The sequence below is a fragment of the Elephas maximus genome, chromosome 9 (assembly GCF_024166365.1).
Source record: "Elephas maximus indicus isolate mEleMax1 chromosome 9, mEleMax1 primary haplotype, whole genome shotgun sequence".
Lineage (NCBI taxonomy): Eukaryota > Metazoa > Chordata > Mammalia > Proboscidea > Elephantidae > Elephas > Elephas maximus.
In genome coordinates this window covers 73,793,135-73,816,089 of record NC_064827.1, presented here as the reverse complement: position 1 = coordinate 73,816,089, position 22,955 = coordinate 73,793,135, and the positions used below count along the sequence as shown (strand labels likewise).

Below are 22,955 nucleotides of genomic sequence, written 5' to 3'. Positions count from 1 at the left end.
CTATGCCACCGGTATTCAGATACCAGCAGGATCACCCATGGAGGACAGGTTTCAGCTGAGCTTCCAGACTGAGACAGACTAGGAAGAAGGACTCGGTAGTCTCCTTCTGAAAAGCATTAGCCAGTGAAAACCTTATAAATAGCAGAGGAACATTGTCTGATATAGTGCTGGAAGATGAGCTCCCCAGGTTGGAAGGCACTCAAAAGATGACTGGGGAAGAGCTGCCTCCTCAAAATAGAGTTGACTTTAACGACGTCGATGGAATAAAGCTTTTAGGACCTTCGTTTGCTGATGTGGCATGATTCAAAATGAGAAGAAACAACTGCAAATATCCATTAATAATCAGAACCTGGAATGCATGAAGTATGAATCTAGGAAAATTGGGAATCGTCAAAAATGAAATGGAACGCATAAACACCGGTATCCTAGGCGTTAGTGAGCTGAAATGGACTGGTATTGGCCGTTTGAATTGGACAATCATATGGTCTACTACGCTGGGAATGACAACTTGAAGAGGAATGGTGTTGCATTCATTGTCAAAAAGAATGTTTCAAGATCTATCCTGAAGTACAATGCTGTCGGTGATAGGATAATATCCATACGCCTACAAGGAAGACCAGTTAATACGACTATTATTCAAATTTATGCACCAACCACTAGGGCCAAAGATGAACAAATAGAAGATTTTTATCAGCTGCTGCAGTCTGAAATTGATCGAACATGCAATCAAGATGCATTGATAATTACTGGTGATTGGAATGCAAAAGTTGGAAACAAAGAAGAAGGACCAGTAGTTGGAAAATATGGCCTTGGTGATAGAAACAATGCTGGAGATCGAATGATAGAATTTTGCAAGACCAATGACTTCTTCATTGCAAATACCTTCTTTCACCAACATAAACGGCAACCGTACACATGGACCTAACCAGATGGAACACAGAAATCAAATTGACTACATCTGTGGAAAGAGATGATGGAAAGGCTCAATATCATCACTCAGGACAAGGCCAGGGGCCGACTGTGGAACAGACCATCAGTTGCTCATATGCAAGTTCAAGCTAAAACAAGAAAATCAGAGCAAGTCTGCGAAAGCCAAAATATGACCTTGAGTATATCCCACCTGAATTTAGAGACCGTCTCAAGAATAGATTTGACACGTTGAACACTAGTGACAGAAGCCCAGACGAGTTGTGGAATGACATCAAGGGCATCAGCCATGAAGAAAGCAAGAGGTCACTGAAAAGACAGGAAAGAAAGAAAAGACCAAGGTGGATGTCAGAGGAGACTCTGAAACTTGCTCTTGAGCATCAAGCACCTAAAGCAAAAGGAAGAATTCATGAAGTAAAAGAACTGAAGAGAAGATTTCAAAGGGCCTCTTGAGAAGACAAAATAAAGTATTATAATGACATGTGCAAAGAGCTGGAGATGGAAAACCAAAAGGGAAGAACACGCTCGGCGTTTCTCAAGCTGAAAGAAATGAAGAAAAAATTCAAGCCTCGAGTTGCAATAGTGAAGGATTCCATGGGGAAAATATTAAATGACGCAGGAAGCATCAAAAGAAGATGGAAGGAATATAGAGAGTCATTATACCAAAAAGAATTAGTCGATGTTCAACCATTTCAAGAGGTGGCATATGATCAGGAACTGATGGTACTGAAGGAAGAAGTCCAAGCTGCTCTGAAGGCATTGGCAAAAAACAAGGCTCCAGGAATTGATGGAATATCAATTGAGATGTTTCAACAAACAGATGCAGTGCTGGAGGTGCTCACTCGTCTATGCCAAGAAATGTGGAAGACAGCTTCCTGGCCAGCTGACTGGAAGAGATCCACATTTATGCCTATTCCCAAGAAAGGTGATCCAACCAAATGTGGAAATTATAGAACAATGTCATTAATATCACACGCAAGCAAAATTTTGCTGAAGATCATTCAAAAACGGCTGCAGCAGTATATCGACAGGGAACTGCCAGAAATTCAGACCAGTTTCAGAAGAGAACGTGGAACCAGGGATATCATTGCTGATGTCAGATGGATCCTGGCTGAAAGCAGAGAATACCAGAAGGATGTTTACCTGTGTTTTATTGACTATGCAAAGGCAATCGACTGTGTGGATCATAACAAACTATGGATAACTCTGCGAAGAATGGGAATTCCAGAACACTTAATTGTGCTCATGAGGAACCTTTACATAGATCAAGAGGCAGTTGTCCAGACAGAACAAGGGGATACTAATTGGTTTAAAGTCAGGAAAGGTGTGTGTCAGGGTTGTATTCTTTCACCATACCTATTTAATCTGTATGCTGAACAAATAATCCAAGAAGCTGGACTATATGAAGAAGAACGGGGCATCAGGATTGGAGGAAGACTCATTAACAACCTGCATTATGCAGATGACACAACCTTGCTTGCTGAAAGTGAAGAGGACTTGAAGCACTTACTGGTGAAGATCAAAGACCACAGCCTTCAGTATGGATTACACCTCAACATAAAGAAAACAAAAATCCTCACAACTGGTCCAATGAGCAACATCATGATAAATGTAGAAAAGATCGAAGCTGTCAAGGATTTCATTTTCCTTGGATCCACAATCAACAGCCATGGAAGCAGCAGTCAAGAAATCAAAAGACACATTGCATTGGGCAAGTCTGCTGCAAAGGACCTCTTCAAAGTGTTGAAAAGCACAGATGTCACCCTGAAGCCTAAGGTGCGCCTGACTGAAGCCATGGTATTTTCAATCACATCATATGCATGTGAAAGCTGGACAATGAACAAGGAAGACAGAAGAAGAGTTGACACCTTTGAATTGTGGTGTTGGCGAAGAATGTTGAATATACCACGGACTGCCAAAAGAACAAACAAATCTGTCTTGGAAGAAGTACAATCAGAATGCTCCTTAGAAGCAAGGATGGCGAGACTGTGTCTTGCATACGTTGGACATGTTGTCAGGAGGGATCAGTTCCTGGAGAAGGACATCATGCTTGGCAGAGTACAGGGTCAGCGGAAAAGAGGAAGACCCTCAATGAGGTGGGTTGACACAGTGGCTGCAACAATGAGCTCAAGCATAACAATGATTGTAAGGATGGGTCAGGACTGGGCAGTGTTTCATTCTGTTCTGCATAGGGTCACTATGAGTCGGAGCCGACCCGACCGCACCTAACAGCAACAACAAGAAGGGTAAATTTCTGGATTTATATTTTTAGAACTCTCAGCCCTGTGATTCAAGAAAAAAGGTTTTTAAAAAAATTTTCAGGAAAATGATAAAAACTTCTGGTTTTCTACCCATGTCCTCAGCTGGGAGTTTAAAGTGTAGAGCTTGTCGTACTCTTTCCAAGATTCCCTATTGTAATCTGAAGTCCATCCCAGTGTCACTGTACTGTTTATTTCCGTTATACATTCTATTGCTAAAGCTACTTAGTTTTCCAAAGCCTTTCCTTGTGTTTCAGGCAATTCCAGTGATTGTCATTATGTTGTCACTGGATTCCATGGATTTTTAAATTTATTATATTTGTTTATATTTAATATATTTGTTTATGAATATAAATACACTTATATTTAAATATTGCTATATTTGCTAATTGGTTATATATTTCACTAGCAATGAGGTTATCGTTGTAGTTGATTAGAGAACTAATTCCAAATTCTCATATTTAAGTTTCTGTTTCTCTGGAACCACATCTGGTACTAAAAATTGTATCAGTCGCTTAGAAAAACAGATGCTACTCTGTGTTCCTGATATAATGAGTTTAATATAGAATTTGTGGCTTCCACAGTTGTTGGAAATAGAGAAGCAAAGATTAAAGAAGTTGCTGCCAGAGGTAAGAGAGGTTGTCATTGAAGATGTTTTCCTGAAACACCAAACTAGATGGTTTTCAAAAGCTTTTCCAGAAGATGCTGTAGCATTTGAGAATCTCTGAGAAGCCTCCACACGTGGTCTTAGTCTAAAGTGACGAAGCAGGCAGAGTTTCACCCCACTTCGGTTTTGATTCCTCATACCAGGCTTCCCTTGCATGGAAGCCCTCTTTCTCACTCCACTTGGAATTCAACATCCCATGACAAGCTGTCCACATGGTAGACACCCCTCTCAGGCTCGGTTTTGCAGGAAAGCTGTTGTAAATCTTTCTGTGCGCACATATCTGATCACATATATGGTATCATCTGTCTCCAGGGAATAATGTCTTTCACTTAACTTCTGTGTTACAAATATCATGCAAGTTGCTTTCATTAGCAAACTCCAACCCAGAACCTTAGAGAGAAAGATATTCTGAGAAATGTAGTTCCCAGAGTGGTGGTGAAGTTGAGTTGACAACAGTATTAAGCTGATAATAATTTGATTATGTAAATTAAATTATTGAATTTAAAAAGGGGGAAAATTTGAGTATTAGTTGTAATGATTATGAAAACAAAATGAGATACAATAATTGGCTATAAAATATATATCACATCTTTATTTCATGGAAATAAATTTTTATGACAGTGTTAACACATATTCCCGTATCTCATTTTCTTTAGAAATGGTCGCTAGTTTTGGTAGTGTTTTTTGTGATAATGAATACCTTCATCAGATTAAAAATATTTTTAAACTTTGAAACAATCTCAAGTTTACAAAAAAATTGTACTTATGATGCAAAGAACTTTTCCTGAACCATTTAAGATTAAGTTAACAGCCTGATGTCCTGTCTCCCACAAATACTTTAGTATGTATTTTTTACAAACAAGGACATTCTCCAGAATAACCAGTTTGGGGTCTGACTCCCCTCACATAGACGCCCACCTCAGCCGTGTGGGCTCCAACACCTCATGCTGGGTTTCTCTCATACATGGACAGCCTATTTGGTCTCTGATTCCCTATACTGGGTTGCTTCTCCACAGTGACAGCTGTTTCACCCCACTTCCGTCTTGACTGTCCACACTGGGCTTCACCTCTGCATGGAAGCTGTCTTTCTTATCCCACCTGGACTTCAACATCCCATGGCAAACTGTCCACGTGGTAGATATTCTCCTCCCCTTGCTCAAGCTTAGATAGCCTACACCTGGCTGTTCCCATGCATGTATGTTGTCTTCCTCCTGCTCGGGCTATCACTACCTACACCAAACTGACTCTCCACACCTTCCTTGGACTCTGACTCTGTGCTTAGGGCTACCCCTTGTGTTATACCCTCTTCTGATAGTCATATAAAGATGTCCTTTGTGTGAACATGTTCTGCATCATCAATGGGCTCTGATACCCTATGATAGGCTGTCACCGCTTATGAACTCCTGAAACCCAGGTGAGTGACCTTATCACCTGACTGACTGGACCGACTCTTCACAAGGACATCCTTCTTACCCTGCCTTGGCATTGGCACCATGCTATCTCCATGTGGAGATGACCACCATACTCTGCTTGAATTTTTACTCCTCATTACAGCCTGCTTCCTGTTATGGACACGCTTCTCCCCCTCTGGGACTCTGACACCTCATGCCAGGTTGCTCCTCCTATGTAGATGCCCTTCTCACCCTGTTCCATCCTGCCACTCCATGCCAGGTTGCCTTTAAATAGGGAGACTTTTCTCACCTTGGTTGAGCCCTGACTTGCTATTAATAATTAAATTGTGTCTCCCCAAAATATATGTTAACTTGGCTAAGCCATGATTCCCAGTATTGTGTGATTGTCGGCCATTTTGTCTTCTAATATGATTTTCCTATGTGTTGTAAATCCTACCTCTGTGATGTTAATTGGGCAGGGTTAGAGGCAGTTGAGTTAATAAGGTAGGACTCAATCTACAAGATTAGGTTTATCTCGAGTCAATCTCTTTTGACATATAAAGGAAGAATCAAGCAGAGACGGGGTGGCAGGGAGGACTCTTACCACCAAGAATGAAGATCTGAGTAAGAAATTAATAACTAATTTGGTGGAAACTTTAAGTCGTATGACTAAACCATAAAACATATAAATTCAGAAATATTTTTTCCATATTTTTATGTGAAATATTGGTCTACATTGGTAATTTACATAAGATGTGTGAACTAAAGAAGTTCCAAAATTATTTATAATTTATTAAGATATTTATAACCTTGATTCACTAATTTTTATGAAAAAGTAAGACAAATTATTGTTATGGAAAGCTATTGCCAGTCTTCTCTTTTCTGCTTGATAGACTGTAAGTACTTTTGAGGACAGAGCTATGATTTATTTGGCCTTTCTCACAGAATTAAGCATAGTGCCTGCAGACAGTAGGTGCTTACCATATGATTGTATTATCAATGATTAAACTTCTAAAGGTAACAAAATATGTGTATTTTATTCTGTTATCCTAGTCAGCTTTCTCAAGGCCTGTTTCATGTCCCTGTTTCTAAGACTATAGATAAAAGGATTCAGCATGGGGATCACCACAGTATAGATGACAGTGACCACACGATCCTTTGTCACTGAGTAGGTGGATGAGGGGCGAATGTACACTGAGATGGCAGTTCCATAGTAGAGTGCCACAACTGTGAGGTGGGATCCACAGGTAGAGAAGACCTTGTACCTGCCTCCTCCTGAAGGGATCTTCAAAACAGCATGAGTAATGTAGACATAAGACACAATAATGAAGATAAAGGGACTCATGATCACCAAGGAGCCCTCTGTGAAGGCCAAAAGCTCATTGACAGAGGTGTCAGAGCAGGAGAGCGTTAGCAGTGGCTGGACATCACAGAAGAAATGTTGGATGATATTGGACCCACAGAAGGAGAGGCGGGCCATGAGAATTGTGTGGGTTAGTGAGTGGAGGTGGGACACCACCCATGATACCATCACCAGCAGGAGACAGCGCCTGGGGCTCATGGCTGTGGTGTAATGTAGAGGGTTACAGATGGCCACATAGCGGTCAACAGCCATAGCAGCCAGAAGGAAGCTGTCAGTGATTGCACAGGCCACAAAGAAATACATCTGGGTGAGGCACTGGGCAAAGGGGACCTTCTTGCTCTTGCTCAGCATGTTTGCCAGCATCCTTGGCACAATGACATTTGTAAAGCAGATATCCATGAAAGACAGGTTGGAGAGGAAGAAGTACATGGGGGTGTGGAGGTGAGCATCCCTTCGGATGGCTGCAATGATGACTGAGTTGCCAACCACATTGACCAGGTACATGGCTAGGAAGCTGGAAAAGAGCCATACCTGCTGTTTGGGGTCAGTGGTCAGTCCCATGAGGAGGAATTCAGTGATGTGACTCTGGTTTCCCCTTGGCATTGCTGTCCTATAAGTATAAAATATGCAAGAATGTTAGGTGTGTGTCCTGTTTTGTCTTTCTGGTTGTTATAACTTGTATGAATGACTGGTACAGTTGATAAGAGTATGGATTTTGTGTCATGCAGGTCTGACTTCCCATTCCAATTCCATCACTGATTTACACTCTGAGCACGAATGAATCACCTTATCTCTTGTGCTTTGATGTTCCTAATACATAAAGAAATAATGAAATTTACCTTCTCAGACTATTCTGTTTTGGCCAGGATTTCTCCCTTTCTTGTTTTCGTAGATATGGATGTATAGATATCTTAACTTCTCCCTCAAGAAAACATATATAAAAAGAAAAGAAAACATATATAATTCTAGAGATGGTTTTCCTAGCTCCATCCTCTTTAGGTAAAATTTGTTGAATGGGTTTCAGACTTTGAGTGAGTAATGGTTAGGCTAGGAGTGCCATGGATCTGGAAAGCCTACAATCCCCCAGAATATGGAATTGTGCAGTGTGGGTGTAGAACACCCTTTTGGAACCACGTGGGAAAGGGAAAGTACCACCTTCAGGCAGAGAGAGGCATCTGTCTGCTTTGGTTGAAGCCTTTGTCTCAGGCATCTCCAGGAAGTCCAGGCAGTAGATTAGAGTGCAGTCGAGTGCCAGGATGGTCACCTGAGCACAAGAACTATATAAAGGTGCTGCTGTGCTGGCAAATAACACTAGAGGACTGGTTCTGGCTTCATGAACTGGACTTTTGTCTTAGAAATGGGTCCAGTGAAGCAAGATCCAGACAAAACAAAGCAAGGCCCTAGCCAGGATGGAATTGTGCTTTGCATATCAGTCTATCAAGGCCAGGACTCAGTTACAATGGACTAAGGTCAGAAATCAATGATCTGTCCTCGAACCTAGGATCAGACCCTGGCTATTAGAAAGACTTGATGCCAGCCCACTGTGTTCCCAGATATAGGCTTCTAATAGCCATTGAGCCCAGGACAGGATTGGTTCTAGTGAGAGAGCAGAGAGTCACCTGCAGATGTCTGTCAAGTGACTCAGGCAAAGGGTAAAGAAGAGGTCTCAGAAAGGTGACTGAGAAGAAGTTCACATCCAAGGACATCTGAGTACCAATGCAATTTTTTGATATCCAAAGTTACTTTAATGAAATTCTTTGCATTTCAGGGGAGAATCTATACTGTCGATATCTCTGTAAGCACTGTCCTAAGCTGCAGCATCATACGTTCCTGAAACATCTGTTTTCTCCCTAATGTGCCTGGAGGTTTGGACCAAAGTGGTTTCTCATACCAGGAAGGACATATGAGACATGATTGCCATGGAAGAGGCTCAGGATGTTAGTTTTGCCAGGGCGGGGACCTGTCTGGCTAGTCAACACTGAATATTCAGTTCACCATTTTATTCTTGTAGCAGGTGCCTAACAAAAATATCAAACAGGAACATTTACCATGTACTAGACACTGTATAATGATAAAATCCTCATAATAACTCTGTCACTATACAGATGAGGAAACTAGTTACAAAGTTATTACAGAGATGGTCAGGAATCTGGTTATATAAGTGGTAAATGGGTATGATTCCAGTGCAAGCAGTCTGGTTTCATAGTCCTGCTCTTAATCATTAAACTATATTGCCTTTCTGCCTGTTAAATATTTGCTAAAGAATAAACCCAGAAAGACAACTTCTACAACATCTTTAAGGATTGGGAGTATTGCATAGTGACGAAAACAGGATTCTTACAATTGGAATTAGTGGAAAGTTGGTTTTGGGTTCTAGTCCTGGCTTAGTTTAGTTACTTACCAGCTCTTCCTTTTGGAAAGTCTTTTTACCTCTTATTTTTCTGAAGGAAAAAATGTCATGGACATCAAATGATTGAACATGTCTGAAAAGTGCTTTGCAAGTGAGCAGGTAGTATCTAAATACTATTTGTATAAATGATACATAATATAAAAAATACAAGAATATAAAAACAGTAGTGCTTATAATATGTAGTGCCTGGTTCAGCTGGTTAAGGCAGGATTACAAATGAGCTCTGGAGAAAATGAGGAAGAGTATATGAAAGTGTGTGTATCTATGTGAAATAGTTGTGATGGCCTGTGGATAGAGAACAAAGCCTAAGGTGAGGAGGATGGAAGGGCAAATTGGTGCTGAACAAGAGAAGAGGTATTAGATTTTCCTGGGAGGAGCAAGAACGGAACAGAGACCTCCAGTGGATTTCTTGCTTTGTAGTCCAGGGCAGGATTTTTTCTTTTTTTTTTTTTAGTCCAGGGCAGGAAACCTATAGTAGGTCTGATAATAGTCATCCTGCTTGAATATTTTAGTGACAGGAAACTCGCTCACTGTCTTCTAAATTGTACCCATGAAACCACAACACGATATGTCTATGTTTTTGGCATTAAAACCAACAGTCAAGAATTCTAAACCCAGCGTTTCCAATATCCTTTCTTTGCTGATCTCAGTCATAGCAAGTGACTGCAATTTTGCTTCTCTTTTTTTGTGTGGAATTATTGATTTTTTTAAACATCCAATAATCATCTCCTGAGTGCCAGCGGTCATTTTAGGTACAGGGCGAAGAGAGGCGATGAGATACAAAAATACCCTTCAAGTGTTTGAAGACAGTGACCCTGTGCCCCTGAAACTTATTTTTCCCTGTGAACTATGCCCCACCTCCTCTGGCCCTTTCCCAGGACACGGCTTCAAGTCCTCTCCCATCTCTGCTCACCCTCTTCCTCTATTTCCAGCATGACTGACGTTCTCCGTGTAGCAGACATGTATGCCCATCAAGATTGTAAACTCTTGGAGGACAACCCAAATCCATAGGATTCTGGATTGTTAGAAGTGGAAGGGATCTTAGAAACCATCTAATTCAGAAGTTTCCCAGTTGTGATCCAGAGAACCCCAGGATTTCCTGGAAAAGCCTCAGGAGGACCTTAGACGAAGTATAGTGTAGATAGGGCAACTTAGGAGTCCTAGGACCTTTGTCTTTTCATGGAGAAATTCTGCTTTCATGTTTTATAGATTAAAAAATAGGGTAATTTTGAAGACAAGCTTCCAGTGTTAAAATAAGTTTCAAATCCTAAATCCTAATCTGCACGATCAACTTGCTGAGGGCCAACTGACGCCTAAAGAATGAAGCTGGTCATTTACTATTACACTGTGGCTTAAAGGCAGACCTGGTATGGCAACCAACGTCTTATGAATTTTCTCCTCCCTCTGACTTCTCACGTTTATCCTCTCCCACAGCGTAGGTCCATGAAGTTGGCATGAAGCCATTAAGGCAGACTCTCTTTAGCAGGACTGCTTTGGGGACATTGTAAATGATGTAAGCTGGACTTTTACCTCTCAGCTTCAGAGCAGCTAAACTGTTCCTCCAAAAGAGTCATTCCCTTTGCTTAGAATCTCACCTCTGAATAGCAAATTTTATTGTGAATGGAGAAGAAAAACAAAGGAGCATGGAGGAGTTAGAGGCACTCAAACAACAATGTAAAAGAGGGTGGTAAGGTCAGATGACGTGGCTTATAGTCTCAATTGTGAAACTAACTTGCTGTGTATTATTCGGAAACTCATTTTCATCCTCCATAAACTGAGTGTTTTAGAGAGTATGATTTCTAAGTTTCTGATTCTCCAGGTTAGAAACACTTTAGATAGGGGATGGTGGAGGATACAAGCTACTTACTCAGGTAAAGGATGGTGACATCCAGGATCGTCTTTGGAGCACCCTTCTCCTTAGTCTTATTTGCCCTGATGTCTAGAGGATGAATGGAAGTTTTGAGGCAGAGAAAGAATGTTCATATTAGGCCAGGAAAAGTAAAGGGCCCCAGATTCTGATGGGAGGTGTCAGAACCTGCAATCCTGGGTATGTGGGGCCTGTGTGATTGTTGCCTCAGCCTAAAGATGTGGTTGTCAGTTCTTGAAGTGACAACTCTTTTTCCTCCTCCAGAGAGGTGACCCCTCAATGTAGCCCCAGGCACTGAAATCACGAGCCTTTTTTCCATCCCCAACTATATACCACTTGACCCCTTCAAGTTCCATTAGATGATAAGGGATAGGATAGGAACTTGGAAGTAACTGATTGTCCTGCACGTGACCTCTCCCCAAGGAGGTATGCATTCTCCCCAGATACCAACCCCAGGGAGCTCATTAAACACTTTGGCTGGGAGGCAAGTAGTCACCTCTCAGTAGAGACCATGGAAATGCAGGGCATCAGAGAATTATTTTTCTTAGAGCCCCAGATAATTAGTCACTTGATATTATAGTGATTTATAAAGTGATGGAGGCAGATACATAGAGTATGCCTGGGACTTTCATGAGCTGTGGGAGAGAATGTATAGAATCAAGAAAACCAGCCAGCATTCTATGAAGCAAACATAACCCTGATACCCAAAGAAGACAAAGACACGACAAGGAAATAATCCTATATGCCAATATCTCTTATGAGTATAGATGCAAAAATCCTCAACAAAATACTACTTAAAAAAATCCAACAGCACATTAAAAGAGTCATACATTGTGACCAAGTGGGTTTTATTCCAGGAATACAGGGATGGTTTAACATTAGAAAATCAATTAATGTGATAGGCCACATGAATAAAACTAAGGAAAATAATCACATGATCATCTCTATGGATGCAGAAAAACCATTTGTTAAAATACAACACCCTTTTTTTTAAAAAAATTTTATTGGGCTTTATGTGAAAGTTTACAAGTCAAGTCAGTCTCTCATACAAAAATTTATATGCACCTTGCTATATACTTCTAATTGCTCTCCCTCTAATGAGACAGCACACTCCCTCCCTCTACCCTCTCTTTTCATATCCATTAGGCCAGCTTCTGACCCCCTCTGCCCTCTCATCTCCCCTCCAGACAGGAGACGCCAACATAGTCTCATGACAACACCCTTTCTTGATGAATACCCTAAAAAAGATTGGAATAGTAGGGAAATTCCTCGGTACAATTCAGGGCATATATGAAACACCAACAGCCAACATTACACTTAATACAGAAAGACTGAGAGCTTTCCCACTGAAATCAGAAGCAAGACAAGGGCACCTGCTCTCACCACGTCTGTTCAATGTTGTGTTAGAAGTCCTAGCCAGAGCAATAAGAAAAAAAAAAAAAAAAAAAGTTACCCAGATTGGAAAAGAAGTAAAATTATCTCTATTCATGGATGATATGATCCTATGTATAGAAAATCCCGGAGTCCACAAAAAAAAACTGCTAGAGCTAAAGAGGAACTTAACAAGGTTGCAGGGTACAAGTCAACAAACAAAAATCGGTTGTATTTCTATACACCATCAATGAGAAACTTGTAAAGGAAATTGGGGAAACAATTCCATTTATAATACCATCTAAGAGAATAAAATACCTAGGAATAAATCTAACAAGGGGCGTGAAGGACTTATTCAATGAAAACTGTAAAACAATGCTGAAAGATATTAAAGGAGAGTTAAATAAATGGAAAGATGTTCCATGTTCATGGATTGGAAGACTTAATATTGTTAGTATGTCAATACTACCCAAAGAGATCTATAGATTCAAAGCAATCCCAATCAATATTCTAACAGCTCTCTCTACAGAAATAAAAAAAAAAAATATCCTCAGCTTTATATGGAATGGCAAGAGGCCCTGAATAGTTTTAAAGGAAGAACAAAGTAGGGCAACTCATACTTCCTGGTTTTAAAATATACTGTACAGGTACAGTAACAAAAACACCCTTGTACTGGTGTAACAATAGACACATAGACCAGCGGAATAGAATTGAAAGTCCAGAAATAAATTCACACATTTATGGTCAACTGATATTTTGAAAATGGTGCTAAGTCCATTCAATGGGGGAAACAAGAGTCCCTTCAATAAATGGTGCTGGAAAAATTGGATTTCCACATGCAGAAAAATGAAACAGGATCCATGCCTCACACTATACACACATAAAAAAAATTGAAAATGTATTAAGGACTTAAATGTGCAAACTAAAATCATAAAATTCTTAGAAGAACAAGTAGGGACAACAATGTCAGATGTGACTTTCAACAACGGATTATCTAATATAATAACAAAAGCATGAACAGCAAAAGACAGAACAAATAAATAGTATCTCATAAAAATTAAAAAAAAATTGTTCATCAAGACTTTACCAGAAAGCGAAAAAGAGAATCCACCGACTGGGAGAATGTCTTTGGAAACTATATACCCGACAAGAATCTAATAATCAATATATATATAAAACTTCAACAACTTAGTAACAAAAAGACAAATAACTCAATCATAAAATGGGCAAAGGACTTGAATAGACTTTTTTAAAATAATTTTTATTGTGCTTTTTTAGTGAAAGTTTACAAATCAAGTCAGTCTCTCACACAAAAACTCATATACATCTTGCTAACACTCCCAATTACTCTCCACCTAATGAGACAGCCCACTCTCTCCCTCCACTCTCTCTTTTCATGTCCATTTTGCCAGCTTCTAACCCCCTCCACCCTCTCATCCCCCTCCAGGCAGGAGATGCCAACATAGTCTCAAGTGTCCACCTATTCCAAGAAGCTCACTCCTCACCAGCATCCCTCTCCAATCCATTGTCCAGTCCAATCCATGTCTGAAGAGTTGGCTTCGGGAATGGTTCCTGTCCTGGGCCAACAGAAAGTCTGGGTTCCATGACCACCGGGGTCCTTCTAGTCTCAGTCAGACCATTAAGTCTGGTCTTATGAGAATTTGGGCTCTGCATCCCACTGGTCTCCTGCTCCCTCAGGGGTTCTCTATTGTGTTCCCTGTCAGGGCAGTCATCGGTTGTAGCCGGGCACCATCTAGTTCTTGTGCTCTCAGGATGATGTAGTCTCTGGTTCATGTGGCCCTTTCTGTCCCTTGGGCTCGTAATCGCCTTGTGTTCGTGGTGTTGAATAGACTTTTCATCAAGGAAGACATTTAAATGGCCACTAAATACCAGAAAAGATGCTCACTATCATTAGCCATTAGAGAGATGCAGATCAAAACCACATTGATTCACTCCCACTAGGATGGCTAAGATTTAAACAGACACACACACACACACACACACTCACACAGAAAATAACAAATGTTTGTGAGGATGTGGGGAAATCGGTAACCTTATCCATTTTTGGTGGGAATCCAAAATGGTGCAGCCATTGTGGAAGATAGTGTGGTGGTGCCTCAAAAAACTAAAAATAGAACAACCATATTTCCCAGCAATTCCACTGCTTGGTATATACCCACACGACTTGAAAGCAGAGATTCAAAAAGAGACTTGTACATCGTTGTTCATTGGAGCACTATTCCCAATAACCAAAAGGTGGAAACAGCCTAAATGCCCATCATGAGATGAATATATAAACAAAGTGTGTTATATACCTACAATGGAATACTACTCAGCCAGTAGAAGAAATGAAGTCTTGATACATGACACAGTATGGATGGAGCTGGAAGACATTATGCTGCATAAAATAAGCCAGTCATGAAAGGACAAATATTGTATGATCTCACTTAAATAAAAAAAGAAGAAAAATCAAATGACTATAGACCAAAGTTTATTAGTGGTTACCAGGGGTAGAAGGGAGGGGGACAAGGAGGGTTAACAGTGATGTAAAAATCACATTGAGGAAGGTAGTGTTGCACAGCTGATTACTGTAATTGCTGTCAGTATGCTGTACACCTATAAAAAGTTGAATTGGCAAAAGTTGTGTGATGGATATGTTTACAATAACAACAGTGAAACAACAACAATGACAACAAGAGTAGCTGTACAACCAAACACCCCATGGGATTTGGTTCTTTGGTTTGGAGGTTTAGGATCATGGTTCCATGGAGCATCCCAGTTAATTGGCCTAATAACATGTTTAGTGCTTCTGTTCTACCTCTTAGTTTGTTGTGTGGTGCCTGGGGTCTTAAAAGCTTGTAAGCGGCTATCCAAGGCACATCAGTTTGTCTCTATTCACCTTCCTCAACAGGGGAAGAAGAAGAGTAGGAATAGGAGAAGGATATGGAATATCTGGCTAATTACTTCCATGAACAACTGTCTCCTTTGACATGAGACTGGAAGAACTGATGATGCCTGGCTGTCATTACTGAACTTTTTTTTTTTTTTTGAACATTTTGATCAAAGATTCCATAGAAGACTACCAATCAAAAGGGGGAAAATTAAAAATAAAATTTCAAATTCTCATGGACTCTAGACTTCCTGGAACCATGAAGGGTGGATGAACCCCTGAAACTATTACCCTGAGGTAATATTTAAACCTTGAACCAATTATCCCCTGAAGTCTTCTTAACATCAAACAATAGTTTAGGGTAACTAGTAAAAAAAATCTGCCTTGAGCACTATGCTCTTTTAAGAACTCTCTGCCTGGCATCAAATTGACAATAGCAACTCGAAAAATTAGATAGGAAGCTTAGGGGGCAGTGAGTTTTTGTTAATAAGGGAGGAACAACTCTGAAGTGGAGGGTAAGAATGGTTGAACAGCTCAAAGAATGTAATCAATGGCACTAAATCATACATGTAGAAACTGTTGAACTGGTATATGTCTTGCTGCTTATATTCTCAAGAACAGCAACTAAATAAATACAATTAAAAAAAAAAAAAGGAAAAGAAAATAGGTCAGATCTGGGAGTTGAGATTCTTGAGTTCTAGTCAGCCAGTAAGTACAATAATAATATTGCCTACTACAAGAAGACACTGAGATCAGATAAAATATTAGATAGGAACTCATTCCAGAAATAGCTATTATTCTTCGAGCGCTTATGAGCCAGAGACATTATGTGAAGGCAGTGTAGGTTAAGTAGCCTCAAATTTATAGATGTGGTATTTGGGGCTCAGCTATCTTAAGTGACTTCTTTGTTGTTGTTGTTGTTAGGTGCCTTCAGGTCGATTCCGACTCATAGCGACACTATGTACAACAGAACGAAACACTGCCCAGTCCTGCGCCATCCTCACAATCATTGTTATGCTTAAGCCCATTGTTGCAGCCACTGTGTCAAACCATCTCATTGAGGGTCTTCCTCTTTTTCGCTGACCCTCTACCCTTCTTCAGGGACTGATCCCTCCCGACAACATGTCCAAATTACATGAGACGTAGCCTCTCCTTCCTTGCTTCTAAGTAGTATTCTGGTTGTACTTCTTTCAAGACAGATTTGTTCATTCTTTTGGCATTCAATATTCTTCTCCAACACCACAATTAGAAGGTGCCAGTTCTTCTTAGGTCTTCCTTAGTCTTCGAGGTGCTTTTCGACACTTCAAAGAGGTCTTTTGCAGCAGATTTGCCCAATGCAATGTGTCTTTTGATTTCTTGACTGCTGCCTCCATGGGTGTTGATTGTGGATCCAAGTAAAATAAAATCCTTGGCAACTTCAATATTTTCCCTGTTTATCATGATGTTGTTTATTGGTACAGGTGTAAGAATTTTTGTTTATTTTATGTTGAGGTGCAATTCATACTGAAGGCTGTCTGTGGTCTTTGATCTTCTTTAGTAAGTGCTTCAAGTCCTCTTCACTTGTTGAATATTACATAAATAAGAATTTGTGGAGCCAGGATTCAAATCCAGGGTTATATTGATCCAAATGTCACATTATTCCATGTCACTGGAAGAGGTCTTTTGTTCACTTTTCATAGCCCTGGTATCACTATGATATTTCTGTCATTTTTCTTCCATGCTACTCTGTAGGCTTTATGAGGCAGGGACCACATTTGTTTTCCTCTGTAACTCCAGCACCTAGCCCAGTATGTGATACTTGGCTGCATGCAAAGAAATTTGTTAAGTCAATAAACAAATGAACATATATGTGGAGATGTGTTTTTAATGAAACAAAACTATATCAAGTAGAATAAGCTCATATCATTTTGATATCAAAACAGGATGATACAATGCAAAGAGCAACATAAGGCACAAGATAAACTAACCATTATATTCAAGGCATGTAAGCACAGCACCTCTAATACAGAAATAATATTTTTGCTATTTATTTTTTATTTAATGAGCTTTCCTGCTCTGTTATGTTAAATCCTTTGGTCTATTTGCATTTGAATGGATCTTTTACCCAAATGTTGACACATTTCTTGATGGAATATAAAAAAAAAAATTATTTTTGTAAAATTAACAGTGATCTTACCATGAAAGTTTTTAAGTACTGGGAAACTCACCATGGTGGATATAGATTTTCCAAAATTCCAGTTTTTCTTGAGTGATCAAATTTTATCATTAGCAACAAATCCTGCCAATTATTTTCCTTAAAGTGACAGGCTGACTTTGATAACTTTTGAGAAAATGTTTGCCAAATATCCAAGTCTTTTAGTTTGTTCTTTGAAAAAAAAGACAAACTCAGCTCCCAACTCAAATAATTACACATTTTCTTTGCCTCCAGACAATCATTATACTTTGGTATGCAGCAGAAGTACATTATAGTCTTCACACAAAATATCAAAATGATGTATACTCAAGGGTTGAGATTTAATACAAGTAATACTTTTTGTTTTTTTTTATCAAAGACATTCTTAAATGAAACTGGATTTTTTTTCTCAAACTGCAAGTGCATGGCAGTGAAAAAGAAATGACCATTAATACAGTTTAGTGCCACCGTCTTGACTTGTTCTATGGCATCACCAGCTTTACCTGCCTTTGCTTTTATACCATCAGTGCAAATGTCTGCACAGTTTTTCCAAGGTAAAGTGTGAACTTTAAAAAATGTTATTCAATACTTTTGAATATTTTAACATCACTCGTCACTGTTGTTGAGCCTTCACATTAAAACTCTTCAGTGATTAGTTGGTGCTGATAATAGCCACATCTACCAATTAATTCATTTGTAAGGCAAAAGTGCAGTTCTGCAGCCTACATATTAACTGTCTTAATGTGTGCCTCTAAATCTTTAATCTGATGAATTACTGTATCAGAAAATGGCAGTGCTATGATTTATTTTCACTAACTTTTCATCCAGCAGGCATTCGGCAATGTCAACTTAAACCCCATTCCTATCAAGGAGATTCCTACTCATGGTGACCACATGTATTCCAGAATACACTGCTCCATACAATTTTCTTGGTTATAATTTTGATGTAAGCAGATCACCAGGCCTTTCTTCCACAGTACTATTTGGTGGGTTCGAACCTTCAAAACTTTAGGTTAGTAGTTGAACACAAACTCTTTGTTCCACCCAGCAACCTCACCAGGCTTTGTTAGTACTGCAGTTATTGTGTGCACCTCTCCAGCCACTGCAATATGATTACTAGCATGTAAAATATTTTAGTGACTTTTTAATTTTCAGTTTGATGAAAAGTGAACCATCACAACTTTATCTACCTTTCATCCGGGAAGCATTTTTTCTATGTGAAGCTTCCCTAGATTACTCTTGAGGAAAGCTCTTGCGCAGAGGGACCACAGATTAAGTGCCTACTGGTTATGTAAGAATCAGAAACCCTGGCGGTATGGTGGTTAAGAGCTGTGGCTGCTGACCAAAAGGTCACAGTTCTAATCCACCAGGCGCTCCTTGGAAACTCTATGGGGCAGTTGTACTCTTCTTTAGGCTTGCTATGTGTCAGAATCTACTCGAACACAATGGGTTGTGTAAGAATGCTAAGTCATTGATACCCAGATGGGATTTGGGATTGTTCCTTTGTTGATTTTGAGGAACACAGAGTTGTTTCTCAGTCTCCCTCTTGAAATTATTTTCCCCACTCTCCCATATTTCTCCCACTTCTCTTTACCTCTTTGGCACACTTAAATGCTCTTACACTGTTTTATTAGGTGCCATCAAGTGGGTGCCATAGGATTTTCTAGGCTGTAATCTTTTTATAAGAGCAGATCACAAGGTTGTTACAGAATCCGGGAAGGTGGGTCCTTGTCAGAAGCGCTCAGAATAGCCAATTATCTGGACTCGGATCTTCGAGGAAGAGAAAGCAATTTTATTGTAATGCGTAGAGCAAGGGGCCAGAAGGAAGTTCTTCAGATCCGGCTCCCTGAGCTATGGGGAAGTAGGACTTATATGTGATTTGGGCACCAAGATGGTGGTTAAGCAGGAGGGAAAATTCTTGAAGGCAGCCAGGAAACAGGAGGTAATGTGCTTCTTTTTGGACCTCTCACTTTGGAATATGGCCTGAGTGATGATTTTCCTACTGATTTATTCCACCTGTTACTGTGTCCTCTGTTGAGGTCAATTAGCAGTCGCAGCTGGCCCTTCTGCATATGCGGGGTGGGCCAAATCTGACCTGGGCTAGTTTAAGAGCTAATGGAAATTTACTGGCATTCGTAGGGTTAGGTTACAAGCTCTTTCTCCCTTAGAGCCACTGGGTGGTTCAAACCACCTTCCTTTCTGTTAGCAGCCGAGTTCTTAACTGTTGCAACACTAGGGTTCCTTCCTTTTATGCTACCTCCCTGTATAAAACTTGGTCATCCATTCCAACCAAGTGTAATGATTTCTAACTTGGCCAGTGACCCCTCTTCCTGGGTCTCATGCCTTAATGGAGATTGAAGACGTTAGTGAATTCTCCAGTGTTGGAGTTTCAGTTAGAGGATTTGAGAAGCTTCAGGGTCTTCGAGGACCTTATAAGTATGGATGAGTTTGCAATCAATGTCTTCCCTAAATCTGGAGATGATAACAGGAAGAAGAACACTAGACCAGGAACCATGTGATTTGTGGCCTGATCTTTGATGTGCTACTAATAGACTCATTGATTTATTATTTCAAACATACACAAAGTAGAGAAAGGGGTATAATTGAATCCTAATGACATATCACCCAGCCTAATAAGTGTTCAAATTTGGCCAATTTCGTCTCATATATATTCCCCCTACCCCCTGACACTTGTTTATTTGGTGGTGAGTATTTTAAAGCAAATCCCAAACATTACACAATTTTATCCACATACCTGTGGATGCATCTCTAAGAAATAAGGATTTAAAAAAAAACACCATTATCATTATCATCTCTAAAGAATTTGACAATAATTCATTAAAATCATCTAATATTTAAGCCCCCCGCCCCCACACTGTGGTGGCTCACGTGTTGATGAGGCTGGAAGCTGTGCCACCAGCATTTCAAACACCTGTCGGTCTACTTCTGAAAAAATTAGCCAGTGAAAACCTTATAAATTACAGCAGAACATTGTCTGACACAGTGCCAAAAGACGAACCTCTTAGGTTGGAAGGCACTCAACGGATGATGGGGAAGAGCTACCTCCTCAAAGTAGAGTTGAACTTAATGACATGGATGAAGTAAAGCTTTTGGGACTTTTATTTGCTGATGTGGCACAGCTCAAAATGAGAAGAAACAGCTGCAAACATCCATTAAAAATAAAGAACCTGGAATGTAAGAAGTATGAATCTAGGAAAATTGGAAATTGTCAAAAATAAAATGAAATGCATAAACATCAGTATCCTAGGCATTAGTTAGCTGAAATGGACTGGTATTGGCCATTTTGAATTGGACAACCATGGGGTCTATTATGCTGAGAACGACAAATTGAAGAGAAACAGCATTGCATGCATCCTTAAAAGAACATTTCAAAATGTATCCTGAAGTACAACGTGGTTGGTGATAGGATAATATCCATACACATACAAGGAAGACCAGTTAATATGACTGGTATTCAAATTTACACATCAATCACTAAGGCCAAAGATAAAGAAATTGAAGATTTTTACCAACTTCTGCTGTCTGAAATTGATCAAATATACGGTCAAGATGCATTGATAATCACTTGTGATTGGAATGCAAAAGTTAAAAACAAAGAAGAAGGATTGGTAGTCAGAAAATATGGCCTTGGTGATAGAAACGACACTAGAAATTGCACGATAAAATTTTGCAAGACCAATGATTTCTTCATTGCAAATACTTTTTTTCAACAACATAAATGGTGGCTATACAGTGGACCTAGCCAGATATAATACACAGGAATCAAACTGACTACATCTGTGGAAGGAGATGTTGGAAATGCTCAATATTATCAGTTGGAACAAGGCCAGGGGCCAACTACAGAAGAGATCATCAATTGATCATATGCAAGTTCAAGTTGAAGTTGAAGAAAATTAGAAAAAGCCCATGAAAACCAAAGTACAACCTTGAGTATATCCCACCTGAATTTGGAGACCAACTCAAGAATAGATTTGCTGCACTGAACACTACTGACTGAAGATCAGAGGAGTTGTGGAATGACATCAAGGACATCATACATGAAGAAAGCAAGAGGTCGTTAAAAAGATAGGAAAGAAATAGAGGCCAAAATGGATATCAGAAGAGACTCTGAAACTTGCCCTTGAATGTAGAGTAGCTAAAGTGAAAGGAAGAAGTGATAAAGTAAATGAGCTGATCCGAAGATTTCAAAGGGCAGCTCAAGAAGACAAAATCAAGTATTATAATGACATGTGTAAAGACCTGGAGTTAGAACACCAAAAGGGAAGAACCCACTCAGCATTTCTCAAGCTGAAAGAACTGAAAAAAAAAAAAATCATGCCTCAAGTTGCAGTATTTAAGGATTCTATGGGGAAACTATTAAATGATGCAGGAAGAATCAAAAGAAGATGGAAGGAATACACAAGGTCAGTGTACCAAAAAGAATTGGTCGACATTCAACTATTTCAGGAGGTAGCATATGATCAAGAACTGATACCACTGAAGGAAGGATTCTAAGTTGCATTGAAAGCATTGGTGAAAAACAAGGCTCCAGGATTTGACAGAATGCCAGTCGAGATGTTTCAACAACGCACATATTTGGACTGTGCTTTCTGGCCCCCCTGTAGTTGGGTGGGGTCATGAGATTTGTTGTGTACAATAAGTTGTGGGCACAAGTGGTGTGGGGCACTCTGAACCAGAATTGTCAGTATAAAATCTCCAAGAGTCTTCCTCAACTTCTGACATAGTTATTAGTAATGTTTAGTATGGGGGCTACTCAGTAAGTTTAGGCCCCTGAATGTCTAAAATAAGCAACACACTTATGCTTTTTGGTGAAGAACAAGCAATGAGAAGTAAACCTTTGGTGTTAAGATCCTAAGATTTTGAGGCTGGTTGTTTCCACAGCATCATCTAGCTCATCTTGACTGATACATTGCTCTTTCGAAGATATAAAGGGCAGGTCAGTGAGTGCACTGGTCATCTGGAGAAAGGATGAATTAAGGGAGAGGGGAAAAGGAGACAGGTACTAAGATTTGCACACCAGCATCACACTGTGGTGGGAAAGTAGAAGGGAGGGCAGGTCAGCTTTGGAGATTCTTTAATCTTGCCAGCCTTATTCTCCCTGTTATCAAATTGTTCAGAAGACTGTAGCCTCACAAGGCTTTTCAAAGTACCTCAAATATTTTCCAACATTCAATGCCTCTACCTCCTCAGGTGGTTTCCGCTATTTGAAATATTCTGCCCACTTCGTCATTTCTTGTCCCTTGTCTCTGAAAATTTAGCCTATCTTTCAGGATGATGATCTTAGGTATCTTGCTCCAAGAAGTTTTTCCCAGTTCTCTAAATGCCACACAATTTATTCTGCTTTAGTACTGGCCAAGGTCGATTTTACGGAAGAGTTATTTGAGGGATAGCCTTATTCTACTACCTGGTGTTAATCGATTATTTTCCTGAAATCTGGATTCCTAGCAGTACCAAGTCTCTGACTGAACATATATTTGGTCAAAGTTATAGATAAAAGCCAAGTGTTCTGACTCCAGGCCAATGTTTCTACCGCTATCCAATACCACTTCTCATGACATCCTTGGATGCTATGTGGATAATAGCTAAAGAGGGAAGGATAACCTGACAGTCTCTTAGG

The 22,955-nt window shown here is 39.8% G+C and overlaps 1 protein-coding gene across 1 annotated transcript; it reads right to left on the bottom strand.

Moving 5' to 3' along the window:
• Positions 1–6,279: 6,279 nt before the first annotated feature.
• LOC126082882 (olfactory receptor 1L6-like) lies at positions 6,280–7,209 on the bottom strand. The gene has a single exon (XM_049895977.1). It carries the CDS (start codon positions 7,207–7,209, stop codon positions 6,280–6,282), a length of 930 nt encoding a protein of 309 aa, XP_049751934.1.
• Positions 7,210–22,955: the final 15,746 nt, after the last annotated feature.